The sequence below is a fragment of the Rattus norvegicus genome, chromosome 5, assembly GCF_021556685.1.
Source record: "Rattus norvegicus strain SHRSP/BbbUtx chromosome 5, alternate assembly SHRSP_T2T, whole genome shotgun sequence".
In the NCBI taxonomy this organism is placed as follows: Eukaryota; Metazoa; Chordata; class Mammalia; order Rodentia; family Muridae; genus Rattus; species Rattus norvegicus.
The window spans coordinates 153,974,457-153,999,586 of record NC_141538.1 but is presented as its reverse complement, the minus strand read 5'-3'; the positions used below and the strand labels follow the sequence as shown (position 1 = coordinate 153,999,586).

At 50.8% G+C, this 25,130-nt stretch overlaps 1 protein-coding gene across 2 annotated transcripts; it reads right to left on the bottom strand.

Annotated features, from left to right (window-relative positions):
* Il22ra1 (interleukin 22 receptor subunit alpha 1) lies at positions 1 to 25,130 on the bottom strand. 2 transcript variants are annotated; one of them, NM_001191869.1, is given in 7 exon segments: positions 1 to 1,326; positions 3,740 to 3,861; positions 7,922 to 8,060; positions 15,810 to 15,985; positions 19,311 to 19,489; positions 20,280 to 20,412; positions 25,000 to 25,042. In NM_001191869.1, coding segments are annotated over 7 exon segments (1,734 nt in total). In that variant the 3' UTR covers positions 1 to 384.

The following is a 25,130-nucleotide window of genomic DNA, read 5'->3' as shown; positions in this document are numbered from 1 at the left end:
TCTTGCTGCTGCTCGGCCAAAGTGCCTAGTATGCTTGGCCCCCCACCTTCCAGTCCAAGATCCTTCGGAGATGGTGGACACCTCACTCTTGGTTAAACTAGATTAGGGAGCTTGGATGGCTCTCCAGATTTCCCTGCATTACCTCACTCTGTCCTGTCTGCTGGGCTCTGTGCCACAGGCCATTTGCACATGCCCCCTGCCTGTTACTTCTCCACTAGAGTCTTCACCATACATCTGGATTCCCACATGGGGCCCAAATCTCCCTCTCATTCTCTCTAGGGAACCCATGCGGGGCTGGGCCTTAGAACCTGTGGCTTACTGGGTGAGGGGTCGTTAGCTGGGTGGGGCAGGAAGAAGCCTAGGCCTGCTCGCTCCGATTTCCCTTCAGGATTCCCATTGCACAGTTAGGGCCAAGCCTTTGAAAAGTGAGTCCAGTTCTGTGGACTGTTCCAGCTCAGAGGCCACAGCACTGGGGAGTATGGCCTCAGTCTCAGCCACTGGACCCTCATCCTTTGGACACACAAGGGAGTCCAGCAGGCCCCAGGGGCTTGGTCCCTGGTCTGAGGGGGAACATGAGACAGAATGGAGGTGCAAAGGGAGGGAGACAGGGTGGCCCTCGATCTGCACAGAGGACAGGAGGGACAGCCCCCCCTTCAGGTACCGAGGTGTCTCTGGTTCCTCACTGTGCAATGTGTGAAGGTCAGGTCCGTTTGTGCAGAACCCCAGAGGTGGAGGAAGTGATTTTGGTCTCTGTGCCTCCTCCTCACCCAAGGAGGTGACTTCCTGCAGAGAAAGGTCCCCTGGGAGACAGCTTCTAACAAGTGTGTCTTCCTGGAGCTTGAGGTGTTTGGGACTGGAGAGGATCCCCGGGGTGGAGTCTTTGCCAGAGTCTTCCACACACACAGCATAGGAAGCAGGCCAGCTGTCCAGAACGTCTTGCGGGTCGTAGGTGGCAGGCCCAGTCTTTATCCCCTGTTGTGGTGAGTAGAGCAGAGCTTTGGCATCTGAGGCTACCTGAGGTGCATAGGAAAGGGGCTGCACCTCAGGGAGAGCCTTTGGAGCGTAGGATGGTGGGGACAGTGTCTGCTGAGCTGGCCCATTGGTAGGCTGGAGGATGGAGCCGTCTGACTGCCCTACATAGGTGAGGTCAGACAGGCTGTGCCGCCGCCGCCCAGCTCCAGGTGGCTCCCTGGGCCCAGACACCACCACTTGGGAGTACTGGATGGGCTGAGGTAGACTGCTGGGGCCACTGAGGTCCAAGACAGGGATCAGCACGTGTTCCTGGATGAAACGTAGGGGCTGAAAGCTCAGGACACGCTGGACATTCTGTAGGGAGACAAGAATCCACCCTTTAGGACATGCTCTGTTTTCCTTTTCTTTCTTTCTTTTTTTTTTTTTTTTTTTTTTTTTCGGAGCTGGGGACCGAACCTAGGGCCTTGCGCTTGCTAGTCAAGTGCTCTACCACTGAGCTAAATCCCCAACCCCTTTCCTTTTCTTTTTAAACGTGCTCTTGTGTCTGGTGCGTGTGCTCATGGCTGCTCCAATGTCTGTGCAAATACATGTGTGTGGAAACCAGAGATCCAGCATCTTTGACATTTTTCATTTTATAGAGCAAGGCAGGGCGTTGATCGAGACCCCAGAGGCCATGGTTGGTGAAACTTGCTACCTTGACCAGAGAATCCCGTCTCTGTCTTTAGGGCACTGGGATTATGGATGTCCTGCCACACCCTCCTAGACTTTATGTGGGTTCGGGGGTCCTAACTCTACTTCTCATGCTTGCAGCACGGTAAGTGCCCCACCCACTAAGCCATTTCTCCAGCGCCATGGTGGTTTTTATGCTTGTTTCTTTGTTTTTGATATGGACAGGCAAGGCCCTATGAGAAGGTTGTAGAGGCACTAGGGGCTCCTTTCGTTATTTTTTTTTTTAGGGGCTCCTTTCAAGATGTCCCCTGCCCACTGAGTTCTCCCCAATGCACCCAGCCTCTGAGGATGCACCTGATGCAGAAGGATCTTGGTTTGAGGTCAGCATAGGCTACATAGTGAGACCATGTTTTGCTACACCTGGCGGAGGAGCTTCCAGGTGATTGACAGCCGGGGAGTAGAGGGCCCAGATTTTGGGCTGCCTCAAGGTTGTGGCTTGTACTGCCCTGAGGGGCTGAGGTTGTTGGGAAGGACAGGGATGTAGGGAAGGCCAGAAGAGGTTGGGAGATTATGGGTAGCCAGGGCTGTGGCACTATGGAAAATGCCCTCTGAGCCCTTCAGATGGAGAGAGTTGTCTCCAGGGTATCACTGCTCAGCCTGAGGCTCTGAAGGGGACCTTTCTGCTGGGACAGTGGCGGGGCCCATGGCCAAGTGGGGCCATTGATGAGATGTGGTGAATCCTTAAGGGCTTAGTGATAAAGTTAGGTGTCAGTATCTGAACATTGGAGATTTCATATTGCTGTCTGGAGGCTGGATTCTCATCAAACAAACTGGCAGAGGGTGACCAGGCAGGGCAGACCTGGGCTGCCCACATAGGGGCATTTTGCATTTTGTTTGGTTTTAAGTTTTGTTTTTGTTTTGAGACAGGGCCTTGCTATGTAGCCCTGGCTGTCCTGAAACTTGCTATGTAGACCTGGCTGGTCTCAAACTCACAGAGATCCTCCTGCCTCTGCCTCTTGAGTTCAAAGGTGTGCACCGCCATGCCTGGCTTTTTTTTTCTTTTCTTTTCTTTTTTTCAGAGCTGGGGACCGAACCCAGGGCCTTGTGCTTGCTAGGCAAGCACTCTACCACTGAGCCAAATCCCCAACCCGCCTGGCTATTTTTTGATTGGTTAGTTTGGTGTGTGTGTGTGTGTGTGTGTGTGTGTGTGTGTGTGTGTGTGTGTGTGCGCGTGTTGTGTATGTGGTCCAGGCTAGCTTTGAACTGGATATATAGCCAAGGATGACCTTGAGTTCCTGCTCCTCCTACCTACACCTTCCTCTATGACTGGGATCACAGAGCTGACATTGCAGTGCTAAGGGTCAAACCCAGGGCTTTGTGCATGCTCAGGAAGCACTCTACCCACTGAGCTGCACTGCCAGCCCTTGTTACAGTTTGTGAGACAGGCTCTCACAATGTAGCCAAGGATGAACTCAAAATCCTCATCTTCCTGCCTCCACCTTCTGAGCTCTGGAATAACTGCCACTCTGCCACTACATCTGTGCTCCTTCTCCTCCTCCTCCTCCTCCTCTTCCTCCTCTTCTTCCTCCCCCTCCTCTACCCCACCACCTCACCACCTCCTCCTTCTTTTGGTTGTGTTTTGTTTTGTTTTTGTTGGTGGGGGTGGGGCTGGGATGGGGAGCTTTGTAAGACAGAATGTCCCTGTATATTTCAGGCTTGCCTGGACCTTGAGATTCTTCTGTATCAGCCTCTCTAGTCATGGGATTACATAGCTGTGCCTACACACTGAGTGCTGGCTTTCTATACAAATAGTGAGGTGCTCTGAAGCTCCGTGGAGCCCCAGTGCTCAGCCCTCAATGCTCCCTAAGACTTGCATCCCCACCTGGCTCTGATGCTCGCAAAGCCACAGGGCATCCCTGGTCAATCCCAGTGCCCTGATCGAATGCATTCTTTACACACCCTGGCACCTGCCAGACCACCTTGGTCAGCCCTGTCTGCTCTGTGTCACATCTTTGCACTGCTCAGGGGCTCCCCTGTCTTCTGGGACTTGGAGTGTCTCTCCAAGATGCCTCTCTTTAGCCCTAGGTGGGTGACTCACCAGGGAGTTAGGAGGTACAGGTGGCTTGGTAATGTATCTGTAGCCCAGATAACAGAGCAAGCCGACGAGAAAACCCATGGAGAACAGCACTGCACCTGAGAAGGAGTAGGCCCACGTCCGATCTGCAAAAGAGGACAGGAGAAGGCTATGTGAGGCTTGGAGGCCTCTAGGCCTTGTACTGAGCAAAACTGATGTGACCTCGGGTCATGGTGAATTCTTCACCATCTTCAAACACAAAATGCATTGTTAGGGACGCAGCTCAGCTGGCGTTGTACTCGCTTAGCAAGCGCAAAGGCCTGGACTCGACAAGGCCCCACGCGAGCAGCGTGCAGGCTTGCAATCTCAGCACCTGGCAGGTAGAGGCAGGAGGATAAGAAGCTCAAGACAATCCTCGGGCATAGGGTGAGGTCAAGGCTATTCATGTCTGCATGAGACGATGCCTTGAAAACAAGAGATAGAGTAAAGGCCTCGCGCAGGTCTTCAGGGTGGCTCCAACTCTCATAGCCAGGGCCCTCAGAGGGCCATGGATGTCCCAGCCCACATGGGCAGCTCCTTCAGACTCCACATCTAGATACTCCACATCTAGATACTAGATACTTGAACGCCCTGGGCACAAAACCTGCGCATTAGCCAGGATGTGACCCTGCTCAGGGACCAGTCTCTATCATAGACACGGGGACTTCCTCTAAGTTCCTGATATTCAGAGTGTGGTCTAGAAGGATCAACAACCGTGGTTTTTTTTTTTTTTTTTTTTTTTGTTCTTTTTTTCGGAGCTGGGGACCGAACCCAGGGCCTTGCACTTCCTAGGCAAGTGCTCTACCACTGAGCTAAATCCCAAACCCCAACAACTGTGGTTCTTAACCTGTGGTCCTATGCCTTTTGAGGTCCAACAACCCTTTTACAGGGGTCACCTAAGATCACATTATGATTCATAACAATAGCAAAATTATAGTTACAAAGTATCAGAGATAATTCTTATGGTGAGGGTCACCACAACGTGAGAACTATATTAAAGGACAGCAATGTCAGGAAAGTTGAGAACCATTGTCCAGACAACTCTGTCGCTGTTGCTAGAGGCTTTCCCATCATGCCTTCGGGAAGGAGGGTGGTGAGCAGGCTCCGTCCCCGCAGCTGGGTCTGAGGGCCATCTTGCCTCCCCAACAGGGGACAGAGGATAGATTGAGGAGGACCAGTGCCCTTTCTCTGTGTAAGGTAAGAAGCTCAGTGCTGGGAAGGAGCCTAGAGAGGTACCAGGCCACTGAAGAGTGAGGAAGGCTGACACTGTGACTTTGTGCTTTCCCGTTGTCTCAGGACAGGCACAGAGGGTTCTTGTCATGATCTGTCCTGCTGTCAGTCTGAATGGTACTTGGGAAAGCTTGGGAGGCAGAGGCTAGTGGAGCTTCAGAGACCAGATGTTTGCACTATCTGGGGTTCTGTCCCCTCCCATGTTGCCTCCTTTTCTTCATGACTCCCCTGTCACCCCAGCTGGCCTTAGTGAGGGGGTCACTGAGGTCTCAGAACCTCCACCTTGAGCCTCTTCCAGTCCAGGGTCTTGGGGTATCCGGGTCAGCCTGAAGTAATAGGCTGGCCTCCTGGCACTGGCACCCCTGTCATTGCTACAGAGAAAAGAATCATGTCATTTCAGTCAGGGTGGGACATGATGATGGCAACTTGAAGAGGAGGAGCATCGACATCAACTCTGAGCATCCTCCCTGCTGGGCCACCCTCGCTGGTCTAGCATCTGTAGTGACAGTTGCCTGTGCTTACTGGGCTCTTGCTGCATGCCGAGGCTCGCCCAGCAAATCACCAGAACACACCAGGGGACTGGGATGTTCTCCTCTTCCAAGCAGCAAGGCTGAGGCCCAGAGAGGTTCAGTGAGTTGCCAAAGGTCACACAGCTCCTCAGTGGATGAGTACAACCCCAGAGCATATCCCCACAGGAAATGTACAACTGCGCCTCGGTTCCCTCAGTAAAAGAGACGAGGTGAGTCAACTTTGAGACCCCTTCCTCCCCATCAAGAGGCTGGGATGATATTCTGTAACTCCCAGGCATCCTTGAGAAATTAAAACAAGGGTTTCTGGGATCTGGGGAGAAGAGGCAAAGCCTAGACTAAGGTCAAGAGTAGGAAGGTTCGCTCTGGAATGGGAGCGCAGAGTAATCCTGCAGCAGAAGGGGCTAGCTGTACAGCAGGCGATGGTTAGAGTCTGGCTTCAGGACCAGACAACGCTAACTGGGTTCACTGACCAGCTGTGTGGCCATGGACAAGTTACTTAACCTCTCTGAACCATGTTTCCTCCTATGTAAAATGAGGATGAGGCTGCCAACATTTTTTTTTTGTGGGGAGGATTGTTTTAAAAATTAGGTAATATATGCAGGAGTAGGGATGGAAGAGCTTATAAAACATCTGATATGTTGACAATGGGGTGCTACTAGTAGCAGGGAGTGTTGGTAACGTACTCCAGTCTTCAGGGAAAAAAATCTTTAGGTCCGTTAGCAAGGAACACCTAAGAAAAGCAAGCTTCGGATGGAGGCAGAGACCGTCTCGGGTGAAAGTGGTATTCGCCTGTTATCTCCATCCTCAGGAGGCTGAGGCAGGAGGATCAAAAGCTGGAGGCTAGCCTGGGCTATGGAGGGAGACCCTGTCTTAAAACAACAAAAATCCAAACTCAAACAAAACCTGTGTGCCAGTTCAGTCCAGTTCTCGTGAGGTAAAGCCCACAGGAGGGTGGGTGAGGAGTGGCCTGTCCACCATCCAGAAGCAGGGTGGTGTTGGGCTGTCTTGGGACAGGTGACACATATCTAAGGAGGTTGGGGTGAAGGTCAAAGATCACATTATACATGCCCGGGCTTGGCATCCACAGAGTGGTTTCTGTTCCTACCCTCCTGCTTACCAGGTTCTATTCTGGTGCCTGGGTCCCTCACGAGGGAAGGACATGCCTCGTGCTTTCAGCCAAGGCTGGCTGTCCTCCAGCCTCGTCTCCTGCCAGAGAGTGCCCTGGGATTCAGGCAGAGAAGCAGTGTCTTGTGGGCTCTGATGGGCTGAGTTTCCCGATAAAACTGAGGACAGGGACTGTTTTTCGCCTAGGGCCATGAACTGTTGTGCATGTCTCAAACTGAGTTCCAAGGGAGACTTCGATTGGCAGAAGTCACCTGAACACGATGGTTGGGTGGGACCCTGTCCTCATAGACATCCCTGCCCCCTGACGTCACTGTCCTGCCCTAATTGACAGCTGGAAGCATCACAAATCTTCTGCTTGCTCGGAACGTGAGCCTAAGCAGAGAACAGATGCTCCTCGGGGAGAGGGCGCTTTTGCGAGCTTGCTTTGCATTGTAGGGGATGGAACCCCAAACCTTGCCTGTACTCTGTTATCGAGCCATACCCCCAGCCCGTGAATGGAGGTGACTGAAGTGCCTGCCTCCCAGACTGTGCGGGAGCCTGTGGTTCATAGTGTGCTCCCTGGTCAGCCTGGCAGAAACCCGAGCCTTCATTATCACCAGTATGGGTCCTTGGCTTTGAAGATGGTGAGGACCATTTTGTCCTCTCTACCCCCCACCCTCCCACATCTCTATCCCCCAGTGTATGCTCCTTGAGTTGATAATAAATATATATGTTTGCTTTGCCAGAGTTCACACAACGCTGGCCAGAGAGAGAGAGAGAGGGAGAGGGAGAGGGAGAGGGAGAGGGAGAGGGAGAGGGGGAGAGGGAGAGGGGGAGAGGGAGAGGGGGAGGGGGAGACGGAGAGGGAGAGGGAGAGAGGGAGAGGGAGAGGGAGAGGGAGAGGGAGAGGGAGAGGGGGAGAGGGGGAGGGGGAGAGGGGGAGGGGGAGGGGGAGGGGGAGACGGAGAGGGAGAGGGAGAGGGAGAGGGAGAGGGAGAGGGGGAGGGAGAGGGAGAGGGAGAGGGAGAGGGAGAGGGAGAGGGAGAGGGAGAGGGAGAGGGAGAGAGAGAGAGAGAGAGAGAGAAATATCCAGGCATTGGCTGAGGGTGGTGATTAAACTTTCTCTAAGTGAACCCATCAGACGGCTCAGCTGTGGATAAACAAACATCCATCTTAATATGACACCGCCAACCTCCCAGGGCTCTCAGAGCACCACTAAGCATCCCCCTGGTTACAGAGAGGGAGGAGTGGGGTTAAGCAGTGCACCCAGGAATCCTCCCCACATGGCCTTAGTTGAACTCACCGGGCAGCGTCTTCACTCGGCACGTGTAGGGGGCGCTCTCCTTGGACAGTATTGGAGTCAAAATTGTGATGGAGCCGAGGAACTCTGTGTCGGGCGTCAGGCCAAGGAACTCATACTCTCTCTGTTTGCCTTCAAGGTTCTGAAATGGGCAGAGAACCCAGGATGATTGCATAGGCACACACACACACACACACACACATACACACACACACACACATACACACATGCACACACACACAGACATATACACACACACACTCTCAGACAGACACATAGACACAGACAACAAAACAAACACAGACATGCACATAGACACACACACAGAGACACACACACAGAGACACACACATATACATAGATACATATACACACACACTCTCAGACAGACACACAGACACAGACAACAATACAAACACAGACATGCACATAGACACACACACACAACTCATGCACTCAACTACACAAAACAGACACATGCACACATACATTTAGACACACACAGTTAGACAAAAACAGATACACAGACACTCAGACAGACAGAAATACGCACAGATATGCACATAGGCACCCAGATACATACTTACACTCAACTACATAAAACATACATACAGACATACACAGACACAGAGACACACACACTCGACAAAAACAGACATACAGACACAGACTCTCAGACAAAAACAGACACACAGGCATTCAGCCAAAAATACACAGATGTGCACATAGACACACAGACACATAATGCACTCAACTATACAAAAACAGACACACACACACACACACACACACACACACACACACACACACACACGCCACTGTTCTTTCTTCCTCCTGACATTACAATGAATGACCCCAGGAGCCATCCTGACAGGGCAGCCCTCTGCTGTCCTGTCTTCTCTTATCCTCAGTTCAGTAAGCCCTCAAGCTCTCCGAACCTTCTCACAGAACCTGGGCTGTCACGCTGCGGCAGCCTGTAGATACGAGCGTGCTATAGGGACAATGTGACTGCCACCATCATCACTACACCTCTTCCCTGCCTCCTCCACCATCAACCCTGCCCCCGCTCTTAGGTTCCTTTACCCTCTGCCGGCTCTGACCTGCTCTCTCCAGCCCCTTGTTGGTCACTCATCTTTGGCTTGGTCCCTGTCCACTGGCACATTCACCTTGGCATGATCTTCTGAAAGCTCCTAGATTTACAGGGATCGCCTCGAGAGCCTCAGCTGCTCAGTGCATATTTGCAAGGCAACATCCAGGTCAAACCCATCAATACCTGCCTGGCTCAAGGCTCTGAGGATACAGGGCCCTGGGCCTCTGGTGACCCCTGACTTGAGTAAGGGGTTCATTGCCTTCGCTGTCTTGCTGTGGGGCCATATATGCTTCTCTCTTCCCAGGTTTCTCTAACTCCCCTACCTCGGATCCTCTTAACTTGCTTGCCCTATGCCATCCTTGGGGTGGGGTTGGGGGTGGGGCTCCTATCAGCTCCCGTTATTCTCTGGCTGGTTCCACCTGTTTCAGCCCCTCCATGCAGGAAGAACTCTTCACCCATCTTTCTCTGTCTCTCATCACTTAATGATCTCGTCTGGACTGGTGGCCTCTGGTTACTGATGTATGACCCTGAAGGGTTTCTGATGAGACATTCCCCTTCCGGGTGGCATGCTCCCAAACCCAAGCCCACACCCGCTTCCTGTCCTCAGATTCTCTTTATAGGATTTGGCTTTCCTCATCTTGGAGGTCTGAACTCGAAGCAAACGTTGCTCATCCTCTGTGCGGACAGCTTCACTTAAAGGTGCAGGGTTCTGTTCCTGCTTTTAACTCTGTGTTCCGTCCATGCTCTCTGGACACACGGGGCCAAGGTTCAAGGTCATGTTGGTGGGGATGGGAATACTGCGTGAAATGGGGAAGATCACTTTTCACTAGGATTCTGTGTATACTGTTTATGGGACCAACTGTCCTCAGATAACATACATCACATGTCTGTGATGGCTGGGTGCGAGACATCCCACATAGGCTCCTGTTTCGACTGCTTGGCTCCCAGATTGGGGCTGGAGGAAGTAGGGCCAAGGGTGGGATGTTGCAGATACTGTGTCCCCAATTCCTTCCCACATCCTCATTCCTGCTTTCTTTTTATTTACTTTATTTTAAATTAGGTGTGTGTGTGTATGTGTGTGCGCGTGCGTGTGTGTGTGTGTGCGTGTGTGTGTGTGTGTGTGTGTGTGTGTGTGCACACCTGAGTGTAGGTGCCTTTGAAAGCCAGACTCCACTGGAGCTGTAGTTACCAGCAGTTGTGAGCCGCCTGACTTAGGTGCTTAGGGAACCGAACTTGGGACCTCTGTAAGAGTGGTCCATACTCTTAACCACTGAGCCATCTCTCCGGCCCCGCTGCTCCCCCTCTCTGCTTTCTGTTTGCTGTGTATGAAATGTCTTCTCTGCCATACATTCCTGCCACCACAAATTCTGCCCAAGTACCAGCTCCACAGACTGAGTCCTCTGGAACCGTGAGCCCAGTAGCAAATCCTCCCCCTTAAGTTGTCCTGTAGGGGTCAGCTATGAGAAGGCAATTAATAAAATGACCAAAATGGGGGAAAACTGTCTAAAGGTGCTGGAGAGTAAGCCACAGAGGGAATTCTGGGAGGTAAGGAAGGAATAACAGCTAGGGAAACTTTAAACGTCTTTTATCCTGAAGGTGGATTCCAGTCCACACTTTATGGGGTAGCTAAAGCCGAGAGGCTATGCCATCTTACTGGTTGGCACGATCAGAGGACAGAGTTCCGGTGACCACAGCATCCGGGAAATGCGGAGTCAAGCATAGACAGGAGTGCCCTGAGGAGGAGACACAGGTTCTCCGTGTGAACTCTGCTCTACCCCTTGGTGCCTTAAAATGTGTGCTGCATGCATGAGGCAGCTCCAAGCCTGAGTAAAATTCAAATATGAAGGTGTCAGAGGCTGCAGCTCGGCCATGTTGATGTCCTGCTAAAGCACCACAGGGAGTTGGGCGTGGTGGCAGTTAGGAGTTGGAGAGAATGGATTTCAGCCACTTTGAGGCCAACCTTAGCTACACAATGAGTTCCAGGCTAGCCTGGGCTACAGCAGAAGACTCTGTTACAAATGAACAACATAACCAAACCCCCAAAGAACAAAAGACTTATACACACCCTTTGGAGGCTATAACACAAGCCAGAGTCATGTCAACATGGCCTTCATAATATCCAGGATACATTGCAAAACGTGCGAGGAAAGCAAAAATTGTGATTCCCCCACAAGACCAGGACGTCAGGCTCGACATAGGGTAATTGTGAATCAGCTGCAAAACTGTGTTCAGAGAAGCGAAAGAAAAATATGCTTACAGTGAATAAAGGAGGGCGAACGAGATGGCTCAGCGGGGAAAAGTGCTTGCCGCCAAGCCTGGGGATCTGAGTTCAATTCCCAGGACCCATATGGAGGGAGGAGCAAACAAGCCCCTGCCCACTGTCCTCCGACTTTTATATTTGTGCCCTGGCACCGTGTACATTTTGCACATACACATACAGAACGCACAATAGACAAATTGTACCGAATACATAAGAAGTCTCAACAGTGCATGTGGAACAACATATCTAGTTTTGCAGTATATGGAGAATCTCCGAATTCTGCATCTTAAATGGGTGAATTTAGTGGTGGTGGTGGTGGCCTTTACTCTCCCTCTCAGGAGACCGAGGCAGGCAGATCTGAGGCCAGCCTAGTTAACACAGTGAGTTCCAGGACAGCCAGGGCTACACAGGGAAACCCTATCTCGAAAAGACAAGACCAACAAAGGAACAGACAGCTGGACTCAGGTCTGGGTATGTAGCCCAGCAGTGCGGTGCTCACCCAACACGAGCAAGGATTTGAGTTTGATCCCACGCATCACAAAAATGGCGTATGAGTTGCCTCAGTGAAAAAGGCCTGCCATGTGGCTCAGTGGGTAGAGGGGCTCGCCTCCAAGGCTGACCATCTGAGTTCAAATCCCTGTGATAAAAGGAGAGAGTCAGCTCCTGCAAGATGTCCTCTGACCAGCGCATACCCGCCGTGACACATGAACGCCCACTCATATGCACACAGACACAAAAATAAATCTTTTTTTTGTTGTTGTTCTTTTTTTCGGAGCTGGGGACCAAACCCAGGGCCTTGCGCTTCCTAGGCAAGCGCTCTACCACTGAGCTAAATCCCCAACCCCAAAAATAAATCTTAAAATAGAAAAACTGTCAGAATATTGTCCACATAGATGCATTTCAGATATCAAAATATAGACTAAAGATGAATGGCTATAAAATAAAAAAGGCACCAGGGCTGGATAGATAGCTCAGACATTAAAGGCCAAGGTTTACAACCAAAACTCCCAAGGGTTCCATTCCCAGTACCCATGTCAGAGCCCATGTCTCCAAGCTTCCCTTTTGGGGCCTGGGGAGACGGCTCAGCAGTTAAAAGCACTCGCTAATCCTGCAGAGGATCCAGGTTCAGGTCTTAGCGCCTATATGATGGCTTACATTCCAGGGGAATCTGATGCCTTCTTCTGACCTCTAGGGGCACCAAGCACGCATGTAGTATCCTGGCATATATGCAGTCAAAACACTCATACACATAAAATAAAACAAATCTTTATATATATACTATATACACACACATATATATACATATACACATATACACATACATACATACACATATGCACACATACATATATGCACATATACATGTATAAGCACACACACATATATTATACACAGTACAAGGACACTGGAGTGGCAATATTCATATCAGATTAAGTGGACTCCAACAAGAGACACAAAGGGGGATATCATCATGACCAGAGGCCAACTTATAAGAAGACTGGTAATAAAGCAAATGTCTCAAGTGCATGACGGGAAAACACACAGAACTAAGGAGGAAGTGCAGGAGAAACCGTTGATTGAGGTGGGAGTCTACCATTGACCGCGTAGCCTTCTGGGGCTCAGTGTGTAATGGGGGACTCCTTGTTAGCAGAGTTTCTCCTTCTCTGACCTTGCCCGGGAATTCCAAGCCCATACATATGCCTCTGCCTGAGGAATGTCACATAGCCTCAGCTTATAGGATTACTTTCCTTTCTCCTGACAAAACCTGTTCAGATAGCCCCTGAGATTCCTGAAATGCTTCCCCACAGTAATGAAGTATGCCAGGCACTCTAAGACCCCAAAAACCTTTGTCCATCCTGGATGTCCCTACTCTCAGCCCCCCAGAAACTTTATAAGCTTTCTGTCGCCCTAAGTAAAGTTAATCTGCCTACTGGCAAGTGGTCCCGCTGTGGCCATTCACCATAAGTACTCACAGGGCTTCCTGTTCAACATCTCAGAGCCCTCATGAACTGTAACAGCAGACAGTCCATGAGCGTGAGACCCACAGGGAAAACTAAACTTACACACGCATAGCTAAAGAGTTCAGTGTTCTTGTCAGCTAAAAGAAAAAGCGCGTGCACACACACACACACACACACACACACACAGACATAGACACACCCACCCACCCACACACACATGCATGCACACACACACACAGACATAGACACACCCATCCACACACACACACATGCACGCACACACACACACACACAGACATAGACACACCCACCCACCCACACACACACATGCACGCACACACACACACACAGACATAGACACACCCACCCACCCACACCCACACATGCACGCACACACAGGCATATCAGGACTCATTAGCCTCCAGTACCTAGTTTGTGTTTGTAGACTATACTAACCGCACCTACACCTTATCCCTCCAAACACACTTGCTTTGTTTAGAAGCCAAGCAGATGGCAGCCCATAAAATAAACCTTCATGAGTTTAAAAGGACTAATTCAGATAGAGCAGGTTCATGGAGCACAGGCCGAATTAAATTAAAAATCAAGGATCATAAAACCTTTAGTCCAACCCCAAATATTTACCCAAAGGAGCTGCTTTTCTTACAGTGAGGGCTTCTCTTCCTGTTGTTATCTCTAGCTGTTTCCATGATGACCGAATAGATTAGAATTCCTCTACCACCTGCACCCCGGGGCCTCCAGAACATAGTCCCAACAGGGTCCTCAAACTTGTGTCCCGTTCTCCCTCCACACTTGAGGCTCTCAACCTTCAAGGTCGAGGGAGGAGTCCCCTGTGGGCTGGTCACTAAAATCCAGGTCTCAGACAGGCGGCTGCAAACATTTGAGTGGCTGATTCTGGCGGATCTCATCAGCTTGATGGAATTGAGAGCCACCCAGGAGACTAGTGAGGCTGTCACTGGGTGTGTCTGTGAGGGTATGAACGAGAGAAAGCGGACTGCTAAGGCTCTCACTTAATGAATGGATCAGTCCCTCTATGGACTTGGAATCTGGCGGCCTCCCTAGGAAGCATCGAGGGGTGGGAAGTGGTCTTCTGGAGTCACGGGGAGTGTGTCCTTGGAGCCTGAATTTTGTCCTGGCCTCTTCCTGTGTCCCCATTCTGTGTTCCCTGCTTCTGTGAGCCTGTACTGCCCTGCTCTGACTCATCCCTCCATCCTGCCAGAGGATGCCTCCAAGACTCCAAGCCGAAAGAAATCTTTTGCCCCTTAAGTTATTTCTGCCAGGTGTTTGTTTGGGCACCCAGGAGCTGTGTTTTGAGTAAGTACCCCAGGAACTTCACGCTCCAGCCCCAGGGGCCACCTTTGTGCTTTTGAAGAACGCTGTCCTCGTTCCTGCTTCTTTCTCTGATCACGGCGCAACAACGGAGGCCCACCGCCATAAATGAGAGCTTTGAGCTCATCTCAGTGGTTATCTCGGTAGCGGAACGTGGTCCAGCGAGTGGCTTAACCTCTCACCTTGGAGATCAGATGGAGATGCTACCCCCTGCTCATGGAACCATGGAGGAGATAAGCAACATCCTTGTATGCCTCAGAAAGTTGCATCAACACCCCAGAGTCTCCCACAAGTCTCTTGTGCTGAGCGGTCCCCACAGGCTCGCCTGGTGTGATTCTTGGTTTAGCCCCTCCCTCACCCACTAGGTCATAAACTCTTTGAGGGACTTTTCAGAACTGCAGAAGAGGAAATAAACATTCACCCCACTGAGTCACAGACCAAAGGCACCTGCTGGGGAGTGTACAAGACAGGATCATTTGCATATCCTTTGACAGTTGTGTCAGCCTGTAGGACCCGTCTTGAACCATGCCCTCACACGGTTTCCCCCAAACACTTCCAGGAGTAGAGGCTGATGTTAAATTTGCTGCCTGAGAATGGTTCCGGATTCCTGACCCTCCGTGTCTGAGCTTGGGCTATAGACGCACAGCTCCACACTTGGTTTCTATGGTTCTGGGAATCAAATCCAGGGCTTCGCACACGCTAGGCAAGGACTCTACCTACGACCGCAGCCCCATGACATCAACATCTTCCAAAGAGAATGACCGAGGACATTACTAGAGATGTATTGCTCCCTGGGATGCTAACAGATACCAGGTAAGAGCTAATAAAGCCCTTTGAACCAGTGGCACACGCCAATACTACTAGCGCTGAGACAGGAGGATTGCTGTGAGTTTGTAGTGAGTTCTCTACCAGCTTGAGACAGTGATAATCTACCGCAAACAGACAAACACCAACCAATGTACTAAACAAACAAAGGATATCTTGTCCGATAAATACGAAAATTTTGCACGAAGCCTTGGCTCTGTAGGGCTTGTCAGGGCCCTTGAGCAGGCTGCTGTGTGTGTGTGAGCCTAGAGAGGGAGGGCATGGCTCATGGCCCTACTAGCATCCTAGGAACCTATGTTTTGGGGAAGTGCCGTTTTATCGAATGTATTCCCTTTTGCTGAAAGCAACCCAATATGCTTGGGAGGGGATGGGATTCCCGAGGAGGGATGGGGCGTGACCTATATTTACCATTTGGTAGGTGTGGTTGACGTGCAGTTTTAAGCGGTAGAACAGGTCATGGAAAATCTCCTCCAGGGTTAGCTGGTGGCCATCTTCCGAGAGGACGGGTGTGAGCGTGGGGTGGACCAGCATCTGAATGGACCTCACTTTGGGGATACAGGTCACATCGGGTGGTCTGATGGTAGCTAGAAACGGGAGAGAGAAAAGCCCAGAATGCTTTTGGGGGGGGGGAGCAGCAATGAATTCAACATGTCAAAAGAGGCCTTTGAGTGGCAGGTGTTCAAGAACAAGGCTGCCCAGGGCTGAGAGAGGGTGGATGGGAGGTAGCTAGGCAGGAAAGACACCAGCCCTGACAGACTCATGCATCCTCTTCCTGGCATCCCCGGTGTGAGTGTGCTTGGAACGCCTATCCCTTGAGTCTGCTGCAATGGCAACATTGGGGGTGTCAATGGCTGATGAGTCCAGAGAGAGTCTAAATTATACCAGGCCCGATACTATTGCTTCTGTTTGCAAGACTCTGCTCTCTCAAGATGGAATTTTCCAAATGACCCTCCCTGTTTTACAATACCTTAAATTGTGTGTGTGTGTGTGTGTGTGTGTGTGTGTGTGTGTGTCGGCCAGAGGAAGATGTTGGCCTTACTCTGTGTGCATAGGTATTGGGCTGTCATGTGTGTCTGTGCACTATGTGCGCCTGGTGCCCAAGGAAGTCAAAGAGAGCTTCAGGTCTCCTGGAACTGAATGACCTGCCACGTGGGTGCTTGGAATCGAACTCAGGCCCTCTGCAAGAACAGCAAGTGCTCTTAACCGCTAAGCTAGCTCGCCAGTCAGAATGTTGGGCATCTTGAGCTAAGGGCTCTCACTGAACTGGAAACTCATTTCTGCCAGCCTGGCTCGGACACTGAGCTCCTAGCATGTTCCTGACTCTGCACTGCTGTGATGGGGTGCAGCCAGGCCTGTAGGCAAGCACAACCCTGCCTGGCTATTTTTATTTTTGCTTTGCTTTTCTTTTTTTCTTTCTTTTTTTTTTTTTTTGGTTCTTTTTTTCGGAGCTGGGGACCGAACCCAGGGCCTTGCGCTTCCTAGGTAAGCGCTCTACCACTGAGCTAAATCCCCAGCCCCTATTTTTGCTTTTCTACATGGGGGCTGGAGACTCAAACTCAAGTCCTCAGAGGTATACAGCAGGAGCTGACTGAGCCATGTCCCCACCCAGCCCTACATCCTTTTTTGATACTGTAGTGATCTCTGTGACTCTGTGACAATGCAAACATACGAAATCTGGCATCATTGGATTTTTATGTGTTTTTAAGGGATTTTTTAAAAAGATTTATTTATTTATCATATACAAGTACACTGTAGCTGTCTTCAGACACACCAGAAGAGGGCATCGGATCTCTTTACAGATGGTTCTGAGCCACCATGTGGTTGCTGGGAATTGAACTCAGGACCTCTGGGAGAGGAGTCAGTGCTCTTAACCGCTGAGTCGTCTCTCCAGCCCTTTAAGGGATTTTTATACCTCATTTTTCCCGTGTAATTTGTACGTGTCTAACACTGATTTGTGGTCCTCTAGGATTTAGAACAATCTAGCCGAAGAATGTTTACTCTAATTAAATTGAGAAGTGGAGATGGGGCTGGCAAGATGGCTCAGTGGGTAAGGGTGCTTGCCACCAAGCCTGATGACTTGAGTTCATTCCCTGGGCCCACATGACAGAAGAAAAGAACAAACTCCTGAAACACACACACACACACACACATGCACACACACACACACACACACACACACACGCACGCTCGCATGCACGCACGCATGCACGCACACACGCACACACGCATAGATGCACACATGCATAGATGCACAAATAAATAACAAATGTGAAAAGGAAATCTTAAAAGAAAGAAAGAAGAAAAATGGAAGTAAATGTCCTTAAAAAGGGAAGGGAGTTAGGCTTCTATCATAGAATGAGCTCTTTCGTAGCTATGGAAAATCAGGTTTGGAAAGTGTTTTATAATATAGCTCAGTTCACAACACCATTACATGGCAGAAAGGGTTCCAAAACAAGGCTGTGACACCAGATCAGGAGGCCGAGGCTGAATTGGGGTATCAGATTGGCCTGTGTGCACGACCGTGGGAGCACTTTCTTGGTTGCTAATTGATATGGGAGGGTCCAGCCCACTGTGGGTGGTTCCATTCCTAGGCAGGCAGGCCAGGGCTGTATAAGAAAGTTACTGTCTTTCATGAAGCCTATGAAGAAGTCAGAAGACAGTTTCCTTGCGCGGCTTCTGCCTTGAGCCCTGTGTTCCGCAGTGATAAATTGGGATCTGGATGTGTAAGCCTTAGATAAGCCCTTTCCTCTCCTTTGGTCAGTGTTTATCACAGCAACAGAAAGCAAACTAGGACATTACTATTTTGAGATTAGCCTGGGCTACCAAGTGACGTCGAGGTCAGGCAGGGCAACAAACTAAAAGCCTGTCTCAAAACAGAGGAAATGGTGACTTCATAAGTCAGTCAGTCAGTCAATATCACCACACATTTAGCTTGTGTAAGGTTTGTCACCTGCTATTTATGCATTCATTCATTCATTCATTCAGCAGTCATGTATGAAGCCTCTTCTGTGTACTAAGCGCTGTGCTCATGTACTGCTGGGAACACAGTGGGTCCCTCAGGCTGTCCTGAAGCTCATGTCTTTGTCGGGGAGGTTAAGCAAACACAGTCTTTCTTTCTTGTGACATCATCAACAGTGCACAGGGTCTCTCGGTGTCTGTGGGACTTGGTTCTGGATTGCCTCACCAATGCACAGATCCATCCTTGTCTTAGCCCTTTATGTAGAGTTCTGTGCTCGACAAATATGTCCTTTGTATACTGTCACTGAACAATGCCTAATACTATGCAAGTGCTATGTAAACAGATGTGTATCACCCAGAGCTATGTGGACAGATGCAATACAGATGCAATATTTCCCCCAAATAATTTGCATTTGCATTTGGTTGCCTCAGAGGGCTGCTGGCTTTGACTGACTGAGGTCAGGTCGTCAGGGCTGGAGGCAGGAACTCTCTGAAATCTAAGTTGAGCTAAGCCCTCAGACCTTGGGAGCGGCGTAGGCACGGAAGCAGGGGCCAGCAGAGAGTAGGACCTGATGAATAATGTTTCTCCTGAGGACTGGGGTAGGCAGGGCTGGGCCACGGGGAAGAGTTGAATCTTCTCTAAGACTCACCAGTAAGGGAAAAGTTGGTGGGACAGATGGGGTACTAGTATAATGGAGAAAGGGAGGAGGAGTCCTGGCTTGGGGGGAGCATCCTCTAATCTAGGAAGTTTTGAGTAAGCATAGAGAAAAGAAAACAACCCCCTGGGGTGTGCTTTGGCCTTGGGGACACCTTCTCAGAAAGCCACATCCCCTACTTGCCCAGGTACAGAGACCTGCTGGGTCCCCATCCACTCTAGAAAATCTGAGAACTCCCCGTCACCCCAAATGCCATCTTCTCCCCTCCCCTCAGGTGTCCAGGCCCCCTACTTACTGTGCTGCAGCGAGCTGAAGCGATCAGTCATCTTAGTGACCGGTGGGCCTCCCGAGCTGACTGCTGTGACCTTGGCGTAGTAAAATTCGGTATGGTTTCGGGTCTCCACAGTCAGGTTGCAGAACTTCTGGGTGATCCGCTGGCAGCCAGCCTTGGCCAGCCACTCTTTCTCTCCATACCTGTAGGTGAGGACAGGCAGGATGTCCTGTGAATGAACAGCTCCGCTAGGCCTGTGGTTTATTAATGATGATAAGGGATCCTAGCATCTACTCAGCATCGAGGCTGTCTGAGTGGACACTGAGGTCAGCTCTCATAACGGTCCTTGTAGGTGTGTATTGTTCTCGAGGGAGCATGCTATGCTCAGAGGAGAAAACTGTGCCCAATGATTTGAAGTGGGCATACCATCGATGAGCTAGATAGAACCCTGCCAACTTGAGCCCGTGTTCTGTGTTCCTTGCTACTCAGCTCTTTCACAAGCCCTAGTCCACAGGGGAGGAGACTGAGGCTCAGAAATAGGGAGTGACTTGCCACATGTTAAAGTGGCAGGACCAAGAGGGGGCCTGGGTTTTGCAAAACACACTGAAGCTAGACAGAGTCAGGAGGGGCTGGGTGAAGTTTCCATGGACCTAGACTTCCTCTTGATAGTTATTAGTACTGTATCAGAAAGAGGGCACGCGTGCTAGTGACATCATCTTTCTCCATTTGAGATCTTGTGATGAACAGTACCCGCATTACCCACACTGGACAGACGGTGAAACTGAGGCTTGGAGAAGTTTCCCTGACTGCCCTAGGCTAGATGGCTGGAGCTGGCTCTCATACTCAGGCACTATTAACTGTACTATTAACTCTAATTGCTATCTCCCCACTGTGAGGGAAATGTAATGTGTGGGGACATTTGGAACTGGGATGTCCGGAGGAGCTCGAGGCAGAGTAGGGTCAGGAGAGGGTTGGGATGGATGAGATACTAACTTCTTATATTCCACACTGTAGACCGTGTCAGGGGTGCTAGCTGGCCCAGCATCCCACGTCAAGATGTTTTCAAAGTTGCTGGACTGGAATTTCACGTGTCGAAGGAGACCAGATGTGTCCTCAGTGGTGTGAGCTGCAGGGGGTGGAAGCAGGGTGAGCGAGGCCGGTTTGCAGACTGTGGACCCCCACCTCCACTTTCAGGGAGAGGGGTACCTCATTCTCAAGCATGGTTTACACCCTTTGACATCAGCCCCGTGCGTGTTGTGGTCAACGTCTTCTGAGAACCTCCCCACCCCCGGGGCAGCTGTCAGTACTACCTAATTCTAGAATATTTTCACCATCCACAGAAGAAATTGCATATCTGGTGGTCATGGCCCATCCTCCCTCCCTCCTCCATACTGCCACCCTGGTTCCTGGCAACCACAAATCTATATGATTTCTCTTGGGATTTTCCAATTCTGCAATTTTCATTTACTTAACATCCTGGCTTTTCCCCCCATGTCTGGCTTCTTTCACTCAGCAAGTTTTCAAGTTTCATCCCCAGCATGCACCAGCGTTGTTTATGTGTTTATGTTTTAAGACAGGATAATACTCCACTGTATGGGCATAGATGTATCAGACCTTGTTTATCTATCATCGGTTCATGGACACTTGGATCTCCACTCCTTCCCCACACTGCTTTGAATAATGCGACCATTTGTGGAAAAAAAATTAAGTGGACAGTTGCTTCTAACTCCCTTGGGTATTCATCCGGAGTGGATACAATTGTGTATACAGTTCTCTCGGGTACACATCTTTAACTTTGTCTCTTCCTCCCTCCCTCCCTCCCTCCCTCCCTCCCTCCCTCCCTCCCTCCCTTCCTCCTTCCTGCCATCTTCTGCAGTGCCATGATATTGGAACCCATGGTGTCAGGCATCCATAGGTATGCACTCTGTCAGGAAGCACTCTGCCGCTGAGTGCCTTGATTCTTTAAGCCTTTATTCTTAATACTTGAGGCATTTACCAAGGTGGTTTCCTAAAGGGGCTACAGTGTATTAAATTCTAGCCCCACCTCCCCAGTAGTAACTGGGCTGTCAGATTCCTTTGCATCTTGTGAATACTGTCTCAATTCACGTTTTAAAAATATGTAATTTAGTTTTCTATGTTACGTCTGTTGGCATTTTCCTGCACTACCGGTATGTCAGTGGGAGAAGTGTTAACTGGAGTTACAGACAGGTGTGTAAGTTGCCACGTGGATGCTGGGAATTGAACCCGGGTCCTCTAGCTAGGGCAGCCAGTGCTCTTAACCGCCGAGCCATCTCTCTAGCCCTTCGCTTCCACTTTTTAACATCAAGGTTGACATTCTTTTTTTTTTTTTCTTTTTTTTTTCGGAGCTGGGGACTGAACCCAGGGCCTTGCGCTTGCTAGGCAAGCGCTCTACCACTGAGCTAAATCCCCAACCTCGAGGTTGACATTCTTAGTCCTACTTTAGAGTTCTTCAAGTAAGAGCTCCGAGACTGCACACGTCCAAAGTCAATCACGTCACACAGGGGTGTAGAAGGTATTGTGAATTCTGGTGAATTCTTTTCACGTCACTACCGGCCATGTTGGCAGAGGCAACCTTCTACACTCAGACCTTGCAGGGGGCAGGATGCTGACGTAAGGACTGGGTCGCCATGGGGAAATTATTTAAGCGATTTGATCTTGGCTCTTCAAGTCTAGGACGGGGACAGCTTGATTTACTTAGCAACAGGCAATCATGATGACAACAGCCACTGACACTGGGGAAGGACCCGCCAGCTGCCAGCCACCGGCCCAAGCCTCTCCACTCACTCACTCACCGCTCTCACTCTATCTAGATGCTGACTGCCGCCGTTCCCATTTTATGAATGGGAAAAACTGAGACTCATCCAGGGCTGCTGAACTGATACTAGTGTTTGGTGGGGTCCCAGGGCTACATGGGCTGCATGACGGAGCAGCAAGGCAAGGCAGCACTTCACAGGACTCTGTCCTGAGCGAAGAAAAGTGTGTGGGAAGAAGTGCCCGCCTCTATCTCTGAAGAGGGGCTATTAGTGGTCTGAGCCCCAGTGGGGGACCAGTTCAAGGAAAGTGAGAGGAGAGAGGTCAGAAGGCAGTTTGAGGAATTTACAACAGAACTGGGGTGTAGCACAGAGACAGAGTACAACTCAATACCCATGATACCCTTGGCTCCAACCCTCTCACCAAAAAAAACCCCAAGCCCAAAGCAAAACCAGAACCTGTCTGTTGGTCATTGCGTCTAGCCCAGGCTGTTTCGCCTCTGACTTCCTCAGCTTTAGACAGGGAGAGAGCTGGACAGGCCTGTCCCCAGGGTGACCAGGGAGGGGCTTGCTGCCTCTGAAGCAATGTCCCTGTCCGTGAAGAGCCCTTGGCTCACAGTGCCCTTCCCTCAGTCTAGACCTGTGGTGAGAAAGAATGGACAGACCCTAGCAGCAGAGTAGCCCTGGCTCTAAACGTACTCAGGGCAGCCTGGTTGGCAAGGGTGGGAAAGAGACAGCTGCAGAGCTCTGTGAGGGCCTTGAGAACATATGCGTTTGATGTGTCTATGCCCTCCTCCCCCATGCCTGACTACAGACACCAGCAGCCGGAGGGGAGGAGGATGGCTAGTCCTACAGTCTTAGTCTGCATGGATCTCTCAGGAGGGATCTGTGGGCTGCAGGGGTGAGGTGGGCAGAAGATGGGAACCATCCCTGCTGTTGCTGGTCTCCTGGTCACACCTCCCTGAATCTGGGTCAGTCTGGGGCAGCAGCTGTAGCCATCTTTGTTTTCCAGGCACCCTGGGAGCCCACACGGTGGGGCCTCGGGGATAGTGTTCAAGTGTCCTCACTGCCTTTTACCCAATGTGACAGCTGTGCTGAGGAGCCCCAAGATGAGACGAGGATAACATTCTGCTTGGATCCTAGACTGGGCAGATGGGAAGCCAGTTCTAGAGTTCTCACCTGGGTATGGGCTCATTGGTTGGGCTTAGAGAGGCCAGCAGAAGGAGTACAGGCTTGAGCAAAGGCTTTTGAGTGGACATGGGGGTGAGCCTCAGGTGAGAGAGAGGGTAGATTTGAGAGAAGGCTGGGGTCTGTCTGGAGTAGTTTAACCTCTCTTCCTATGGCTAGACTCTGCTGCAGAGCATGCCGGTACTGGGGACAGTTCTGAGTAGGATGTCTGGGTGAGGAGAGGCTGGGAGCTGAGGCTCGCCTACCCCAATAAAAGAATTGGGGAACAGCAGGGAGGGGAGGAGCGGAGGTGAGCTTTCTGAAGTGGGCTAGGTGATCTTGGCAGAGCCTCTCCTAACCTCGGGGGCTAATGAGGCTTCTTCTTCCTCCTCCTCTTTTCCCTTTTTAAATCCCGCCGCTTCCCTTTCCCCGCCTGTGTTGTCCCTACACTTCCTGGTTGAAAGTCTACATTGTGAAACCTGGAAAAGAAGGAGACATGTGGGGGAAGTCTGGCTGTCTGGCCGCATTATAAAAGACAAGTTTCACATCTGTGTGGAAAAACAATGTATCAGCTATCCTGGGAGCTGAGGGAAAACCATAATCTACAGTGACTTGGAGCCAGCCTGAGAGCTGGGGCCGGAGCCTGTGGCTGTGGCTAATGCTAGGGTTCTGCCACCCCAGGGCTCCTTTCTGCCCTACTTTCCCTCCGTCTTAATGGGTCAGGACATCCAGGGCTCCACACTGGGGTGTAAAAGAACATGCTTTGGAGAATTTAGGGGCTGCATCTAATCCTCACAGTCTGTCATAGGATGGTTGTGGAGGAAGCTTTGCCCGAAGATAAGGACCCATAAATACTGTTTGGGGAATAGGAGCCAGGGCAGCTCGAGCTCCCACTTGCTCTCGCTTCCCCCTCCCCGTGCCCCCTGGTTTTTCAACTGAATAGCCCTGGCTGTGCTGGAACTCCCTCTGTAGATCAGGCTGGCCTGGAACTCACAGAGGTCTGCTTGCCTCTGCCTCCAGAGTGCTGGGATTAAAGTCACTACCGCCTGGCTGCAGGTCTGTGTCTTTAGGGACCATATTATGTACGAAGGTCCATGAGATGTCTGGACCACGTCCTTCCACCATGCCTCAGCTCCGTCTCCTAAGAGAGAACCCCTGGATTCCACTTAAGAGAACAGATCAAGCCCATGTCTCATGCGAAGGTCTCATAGGTATGAACCCCAAAGTTCACTTGATGAGACCTCACAGCCATAGTCCCCAGTCGCATTTGCAGGGACACTCTGGTGCCTTAATGCAGCCTTCTGGCTGCTGCTGGAGAAAGTGTTTTTTACTGATCCAGCCAGAGGGGCCTGAGGAGACATGGATGGAGACAGTAGCCTGACCCGGGCAGCTTTATCTAGCCTGTTGTCCTCTCCTTAGTGATAAACTGAGCATGAAGTGGCACCCCAAGGCCAATGGCACCCCGAGGCCAATGGCACCCCGAGGCCAAGACTCTACCCATGGGGGGCGAGAACTCAGCACCCCCAGTTCAGACAGCTGGTCAATCAATGTCTGCATACTTAAAGGTCAACTGAGTCCCTTCCGGAAACCAGATCTGGGATAATCTCCCATCCTCTCCAGCTACTTAGACTAGGTCATCTCCATCTCCAGGAAAACCCGCCATTCAGTCAGGAAGAAAATGAAACCGGCTGCTAAGAGTCTTACGGGGCAGGAGGAGGCAACTGTGCTCCCTGGTTGCGGGGTAGGAGGCTCTGAGGACAGGTCGAGGTACTTACCAGCCAGGGATCCCACAGTCAGGATGGTCAGTAGTGTCTTCATTGGTCCCCTCCAGGGCCCCTTTGGGCCTCGGTTCTGGACCCCTGCACAGAGGCTGAGGTGTGTGTGAAGGTTTGCCGCTTTGGCAGCT